Below are 7634 nucleotides of genomic sequence, written 5' to 3'. Positions count from 1 at the left end.
TTTATTCTTAATCAGTCACTCTCTAATTTCTAATCCCATGTTTCAGTGGAGGGGGACTTGAATGGGGGTGGCATGGAGATGATGTCTGGGGGCAACGGGGGGTGTGGGGGATGCCTCCCTGGGGCAGGACTGGGATGGGGGTAGGGGACAGTGGGGATGCCTGGTTGGGGTGGACTGGAAATGGGGCTGCCGGTGCGGCAGTAGCCGCTTCTTACCTCCTTGAACTGCTCCTCGTAGGTCCACTCGTGATGTGGGGGGGGGTGGCGAGTCTCGGGACTCCTCTTCCTCCTCCTCCTCCTGCCCGGTGGAGGAGGGCGGCGGGCCGGGGGCCGGGCGGCGGCGGGGGGCGGCGGGAGCAGCGGAGCGGGGCGGGGGGCCGTCGGGGCGCGCCGTCGGGGCTGTGGGCCAGGCGGGCCGCCTGCTGCCGCTGCAGGCTCTCCATCCTGTGGCTGAGCCATCATGTGGCTCGCCAGCCACAGTCCCCTCGGCGGCCCGGACCCCCGCGGTGGGGCGGCCGGCTGCGGGCACAGGGCACGGCCTCATAGGACGAGGAGGAGGAGGAGGGACGGGAGGAAGCACCCCCACCCTCTCTCTCCCCTCTAGCCACCTCGGGGGCCGTGCCCAAAAGTTGAAGGAGCCGCCGCTGCCCGGTTTGGGGAGGGGATGAAGCCCCCGGGACCCCTCCCCGCGCCCCCCCCGGGGTTCCCTCCCGGGGCGGCTCCGTGCGAGGTTCCCCCGCCCCGCTCCCACTGGCAACCGCGTCTTACCGGGGACCCCTCCCCAATCCTACCCCAGCCACAGCCACCCCCTCCCCTCTTCCCACCCGGGGCACTGCGTCCTAACGGGGGAGAGAGGGGGGACCCCCTTTCCCACCGGGACCCTCCCATCCCGGGGACCCAATCCCGTCCCCAGCAGGACCCCCGCTCTCCCGGGGCCTCTCCGGTCCGTCCCGTCATGGGGTAGCCCTCGTGTGTGTGCACGCGTGGGGGTGCCTACACACCTAGGTGGGCGCTGGGAGCATGGGGTGCATGTTGCACACGTGTGGCTGTGTGTGCAGAGGGGCTGCGTTTGCACGCCATGCACGTGTGCTGCTCGTGGGGAGGTGTGCGTGTGCTCTGTGAGTGCACACAGGGTGTGAGCACACGTGTGCTTGTGCACAGTGAGGGAGGCGAGCACCTTGCGTGGGTGTGTGTGCATGCAACAGGGGTGCACTGCACACGTGTGCGCACACATCATGTTTATGGCGTGCATTCACCCTGGGGAGTGCAGTCTGTGCACAAATCGTGCAGTCACTTGCACGCACACATGCAGCTGTATGCATCACTAGAGGGGCCAGGCATGTGCGTGTGTGCACGTTTGCACGCTGCTGGAGTCAGAAATAAGGATTTACATGTGCCTGCTGAGGCTGGGCATGTGTGTTTTGTGTGCTTACCTGTAGGCATGTGCAAATGGGGCTGGGAGGGGTGCAGGATGCGCTGTGTGCACAGGCAGGTGTGTGCACACGTATGTGCTTGTGGAGGTGGGGGGTGCACCCACAGTGCCTGTCCCTGGGTGGGTACAAAGGGGAGGGTGAAGCAAGCAGCAAGCACTGAGCCCTGGCCTCCATGCAAGCCCTGCCCACAGGCTGGGGCAAGGATCACGAAGGTGTCCCAATGAGGGGGGCTGCGTGCATCCCCCAGCCCTGCAGGAACATGCATTTTTGGCACAAACCTGCCCCACCTTACACATGCACCTGTATATGCATCATCCAGCGGGGGGCTGATCCTGGTCCTGAGGCCTTCCTGCCAGCATCACCGCTCTGGTGCACAGCAGGGCTGCAGAGAGGAGTGGGGGACCAAGGTGTGCTTGAGACTGGGGTCAGACTGCTGCATGACCTGGACCCCCAAACAGGCTCCCAGGGCCCCAGCCCCTGCCTGGCACGGGCAGGATGAGGCCAGGCATCTCTGGAGGAAGTCAGTGCTGCTGGCTTACCCTGTGTCCCCACTTACAGCTGGGTAAACTGAGGCATGGTGGTGCCATCAAGCACATTTCCACAACACCACAGTGTCCTGGTTGGGCCAGGGCTGTGACAAAGCACAGGAGTCACCCCTGCTGGGAGCATCCCCACAGTGTCCCCACGCTCCCCCTCTGGCTCCCTGCCTGCCAGGTTTATTCTGCCACTGCTCCTCTCCGGAGGCAAGTTTGTCAGGAGGTAGAGGAGCTGCCTGCCCTTCCTGGGGCTTTTTTGGCTGGAGCAGTTGTAGGGCTTGCATGGGTCCCCAGTATTTTTGGGGATGAGCACCAGCAGCACCCAACACCAGGACACAAGGGACAGAGACTTTTGTCCCCCTGCAGCCAGGGAAAGCTTGCCACTGAGGGCTCATGCTGCTGTGCTGGGTGTTGGTGGCATGGGGTGACAGGAGCTCTGTCCCCTCCGCAGCCACCTGCCTGCCAACAGCTTTCCCACCACGCAAGCCACTCTGGAGGCAGCCACATTTTGCTCTCGGGCTCTGCAGGCTGCTCTGAGCCTCTGTCCCCTTCACTGCTTCCCTTTGCGGGGAAAAGCCACTGCTTTGGGCGCCCACCCAGCTCCTTGCACCCCTGGGGCTTGTGTAGCATGGTGCTGTGTCTCTGCAGGAAAACAGCCCCTTCCCATAGGAGCAGGGCAGCATCTGACCCTGCAGGGCCCCCGGGGCACTGTTTATCTTTGCGCAGGAGATAAAGCATCTGTTGGCCATCCCGTGCCAGGGGGCTGGACAGCTGGAGCTTGCCCCAGCCCACCCTCTCCTGCCGTGGCAGCAACCTCCCAGTGCTTGCCAGCCCTCCCAGGCATCAGTTTATGGGCCAATGCTCCTGCACAAGCTGCCTCTGGAAGCTACGCTCCAGTCCTGCTTGGGGGGGTGGTGGGACCACAGGGCCAGCAGCCCCTCAGGGCTCATTCTGCAGGTCCCCCATAGATCAGGGCTGCACCCACGGGTGCTGGGTTGCACCCATCCCCTGCATATAGGGAGCTGGGGCTGATTTGTGGGGTGCAGTATCCCCCATCACCCCAGGTGTGGCCACCACGGGGACCTGACCCAGTTGTCCCTGGCAGGGTTGTGTCCCCAAAACCCTCCCGCCCAGCATTGTTGCGTTGCCGAAGCCCAGTGATGCTTCTAGGTGGAAAGAAAGAGAAATCCCCCAGACAAACAGGTATCAACGGCTGCAGTGGAGGCAGCACGGATAGATACTATAGGTATAGACGGGCATGGCAGACAGCAGAGCAGATTGAGAGATACTCAGAGCAGAGAGATACCGCAGGAAGAATTGGGAGATAGATCCTGCGGGCTGATCAATACCCGCTGCATGCGGACAGACAGCAAGATAGAGCGGGCTGCGGGGGGAAGGTGTTGGGTGGGCAGCAAAGTGCATTTGTCCTGGCCATGGCTTTAGGGAGCTGCTGCTTCCACTGGAGCTGGACCTTCGTGGCCGAGTCTTCTTGTCCACCTTTAGCCACACTTGTTGTCCTGGGACCCATTAAGGTGCAGATCTCCCCTGTGTGCTGGTCACATCCTCTGGCCCCACGGAGATGTCCAGGCCACCTGTGGGCATCTCAGGGGCCACTGCGTGCATGCATCGGGCAGCTGAAGGGGACTGACCATGAACCCTGGCCCTGGGACAGGAGCTGGGTATCAGTGGGTGAGCGCCCACCCCACACCATGTGAACCAAATTAGGGCAGGACGTGTAGGGACGAGGACGTGTAGGGACGAGGAAGCAGTCAGCAGAAGCCTGTGGGACATAGCATGTCCAGCACCCACTTCTTGCCTGATGATCACTGGGGACATACAGCTGCTTGGTGACAGGCTGCCCCAAAGGAAAGGGCTGCTTTTGGTACCCTGGCACACCTGGCACTGTCCCCACTCAGCACTGGGATGGGGACAACCCCTCCTGCTGTGGCAGAGCTGCCTGGGCTGCTGGCTCCCAGCCCAGCCCTGTACCAGTGGCACTTGCCCAAGCCCCCCGAGCTGCCCACTCCTTCCAGGCACATCCAGGGGGGATGAGGGCACCCCCAGAGCAACCCCAAGCCCCCCAAGTTGAGGAGGGCACCCCCACCCGCAATGGAGTTATTGACATGGGTGCTATGGAAAACACTGCTGAGACTCTTCACACTAATGTTATTTAGCAGCAAGATTTCCATAATAAAAGAAATCAATGGGCAAGAGAAAAGACCTGTCCAGAGCTTTGATTTTCTCATTTTAATGGCATACCTATTTACTCCCACCAGCGTGCCCATTGGATTTTCATTACACGGCCTTTGCTGTAAGTGGAGATGTATTGATATGAGCTGCTGAGTTAGCGCATTCCCACACGGGCCGGTGCAGGATCACTCATGTTCCTCAACAGGCCTGCAGGAACACTCACACACACAAACACACCCCTGTGCATGCACACACACATACACTCCTGGACTGTGCACATGTGCACCCTATAGAGGCACGCATACCACTCTACTCTCTATGTGCACACACACAGATTTGTGCATATGTGCCCAATGTGTGTGCACACGCTCATTCTCACCATATGGACTGATTGCTTTACACAATTGCTCTACATATATCCCAGTGTATGCACACTCATCCTGACCATACCCCCTGCAAACGTTTACCTATCCGTACACCCACACCTGTGCACACCCAACCCACACACACCCAACTGTCCTGCTTGCACCTGTGCATGCACACAGCCTGTGCACCCCCAGAGTACCTCTTGTGCCTGTTTCACACCCGTGCGCGTTACCCTGCTCTCCATGCACTCACCCCTGTCCCTTTGCACCTCTCTGAGGACACCTGGCTGTCCCCAGGACCCCCTGCTCCGCTGCTGAGCCCGGAGCCGGACAGATCCTGCCCCATGGCAGGGGCTCAGCAAGCTCCAGAGACTTCCCGGGGGGGTGGGATGAAGACATTTATTACTGACATCTCTTTCTGGGTGGCAAATTAAGACGTAGCCTGCGTGTGGGGCTGCCGGTTGGCGGGAAGAGGTCAGTATGGGGAGCGGGGAGGAAGGACATGCTACAGGCCTGATGGCCAGGACACACACACACACACACACGTTATTTTGGCAACAGCGTGGAGGTGAAAGCCCTCCACTGAGCAGCAAGCCAGCACGGGTCTGGCTTTGGGCACGGGGCTGTGAGCAGGGTCCGCACCCCAGCTCAGCCAGGGACCCTGACGGGCCTCAGCCAGGGGGAAGCGTTTTGAGGGGCAAAGTCCCATCCTGAGCTGATTCGGAGGTTCGGGCACCTGCAGACACTAGGTACGTGCATAGCTTGGAGGCCACGCTCGGTTAAGGTGACAGAGGGTGGCTGTCCCCCTTGGGGGAACAGCAGCAGGGCATGTGGGAAAGGGACCCTCTTCTAGCCCCTGTATCCCCAGGGGAGATGACACACTGGGGCCAGGGGCCAGCCCAGGACGAACCTCCAGCACAGAGGCCAGGCATCCACTTGCTGCCTGGGGGTCCCAGCACAGAGCCCCCTGGTGCCGTGGGGACACTGTGTGCTGCCAACCCATGTCCGCAGGGATGGGAGCCAGGGCGGGAGCTGCCAGCTGGACGTCTCGCTCTGCGCTGACCGCAGCCGCGGCAGCCCGGCAGCCTGGCTGGGACACCGGGAACCTCCCGGCCTACCTCTGTTGAGGCTGCTCAGGGCTGGCTTTCCCCATGCACCTTGCCCTGAGGGGCATAGGGCAGCCCGGCTTGCACCAGCATCCTCGTCCCCAGGTTTTGGGACCTGTGGCCTGGAGAGGAGAAAGAGGAGCAGGGAGGAAGGCTGACGGGGAAGCCAAGCCGGCTGGGCTCAGCACCCCAAGGTGCTGATGAAGGCGTTGGCTTCCAGAAGCAGGCCCTTGGCATAGACGTGCAGGGTGTAGAAGAGGGTGACAAAGTCCTGAGTGCTGAAGAGGGTGTCAGCTAGGGCGAAGGCGAGTGTGGAGGGGATGAAGCCCCGGCCGTACTCCACCATCCAGGTGCCCGCACTCCACTGCACCGATGTGGCCTCTCCCGCCTGGTGCACGATGGTGTCCCCTGCCAAAACACACACGTGTGGCATTGCTCCCAGCGGCTGTCCCACGTCAAAGAGGAAACGCGTGGGGCTGGGAGCTGCAGTGCTGAGCACCCCACTCCATATACCCCTGCCCCTCCCCATTCTTTTGCATTCTTTTGTACCAGCCACTTTTTATTACTGGTACCCACTGAGGTGCTGGGACGCGTGCAGGGGACGTGGGGCACCCCATCCCGAGCTCCTGGCTTGTGCCAGCTGGAGGGAGGAGGCTCTGTGACAGCCCCCTCCGTGTGCTTACCGGGATAGTAGATCTCACTTCTGGTGCTCCCCTCCTTCCACTGCCGGAAGGTCCCCGAGATGATGGTGTCGGAGATATCCGCCCAGTACCGACCTGCAGGAGGGCATAGCACTGGCTCAGCACATCCCTGCTGGGAACAGGAAGGATGCCAGCCCTAGGGGAAGGATAGTGCCAGCAGGAGCAGGGCTAATAGACCTTGGAGAACTCCCCTATCCCCACATACCTGAGTGGCCCCCGGTGTCGATGGCCGTCCCGAAGAGCAGCACATACTCGGTGAGGGAGGCGTGCAGCAGGCACATGGAGCCCATCCAGCCGCCTGCATTCACAAACACCCACTGCAGGTCCTCGTCGGGCAGGATGTGGCCCGGGTGCTTCTTCCGCAGCTCCACAATGATCTTGGAGAAAGCTAGCTCATGGTCCAGCCCTGCGGCACACCGGGGAAGATATGAGTACCTGGCATGGAGTGAGCTCTGACAGCCCCCCCTGCAACCCCATTCCCAGCCATGGGGTCCCAGCGTGTCCCTCGGGGGGGTCTCCCTGTGTGAAATCTCTCCTCCTCCCAGCCCCCAGCCCTGCTGTTTGGTGACGGGGCCGTGCAGCACCGAGCACTCCAGCCCTACACCGCCTATGGGGCAGCGAGCAGGGCCCCGGCAAGGCGACTGAGACCCTGCCCCAGCGTTATGCAGCCCTCCCCAGCTGTGACCCCACACCCGTGCCCTATGGGGCCAGCCCTTCCCGGCCACGTTCTGGGTTCCGCTTCCCGTGCCGTGCCCCCATCCTCACGTACCCGCGTGGTGCCGGGCGAGCTGGGCGATCTCTGCGGGCTGGAACTCGTACCTCTTGCAGGCCAGCCAGCCCCGCAGACCCTGCAGCAGCAAGGCCAAAGCCCCCACCACCAGACCGGCCCGCAGCGCCCACGGCCCCGCCACCCCCATGGCTGCAGCCCACGCCGCCCCGGGACCGCCCCGACGAGACCCCGCCGCCCCCTGGTCGGCTGCGCCGGCGCGGAGAGGAGGGACCGGGAGGGGACGGGGAGGGGGGAACGGGGAAGGAGACGGGGAAGGGCTGGGCCCACCAGGCTTCCGGGGGAAGCATGGCGGAGACTGGAGGGGGCCGGGAGTTCCGCGCCAGCAGTACGGCGGGGGAAGTGATTCGTGGAAGAACTCTACAGCTCAAAGCAAATTAGTTATAAAGTAGGTATGTGGTTTCTTTCGGCGCCGGGCTGTGGGAATAGAAATGTTGTTTTTGCAGAGTTACATTGTTTAGAAGGAGGGGATGCAGTACTGAGATATGCTTATAGTGATAAGAAAGCTTAGCAGGCG

At 62.1% G+C, this 7634-nt stretch overlaps 1 protein-coding gene across 2 annotated transcripts; it reads right to left on the bottom strand.

Annotated features, from left to right (window-relative positions):
- Positions 1 to 4200: 4200 nt before the first annotated feature.
- On the bottom strand, positions 4201 to 7324 carry LOC118158687 (sigma non-opioid intracellular receptor 1-like). Of its 2 annotated transcripts, XM_035313357.1 has the most exons (4): positions 7100 to 7324; positions 6536 to 6736; positions 6313 to 6405; positions 4201 to 6037 (listed from the first exon to the last, which is right to left on the bottom strand). In XM_035313357.1, exons 1-4 carry the CDS (start codon positions 7245 to 7247, stop codon positions 5811 to 5813), a joined length of 669 nt encoding a protein of 222 aa, XP_035169248.1. In that variant the 5' UTR covers positions 7248 to 7324; the 3' UTR covers positions 4201 to 5810. The 2 variants fall into 2 exon arrangements, with proteins under 2 accessions (XP_035169248.1, XP_035169249.1); XM_035313358.1 differs by lacking the exon at positions 7100 to 7324 and having other exon boundaries at positions 6583 to 6634.
- Positions 7325 to 7634: the final 310 nt, after the last annotated feature.

Source organism: Oxyura jamaicensis (assembly GCF_011077185.1).
Source record: "Oxyura jamaicensis isolate SHBP4307 breed ruddy duck chromosome Z unlocalized genomic scaffold, BPBGC_Ojam_1.0 oxyZ_random_OJ67939, whole genome shotgun sequence".
Classification (NCBI taxonomy): domain Eukaryota; kingdom Metazoa; phylum Chordata; class Aves; order Anseriformes; family Anatidae; genus Oxyura; species Oxyura jamaicensis.
This window is presented reverse-complemented; position numbering and strand designations above follow the sequence as displayed.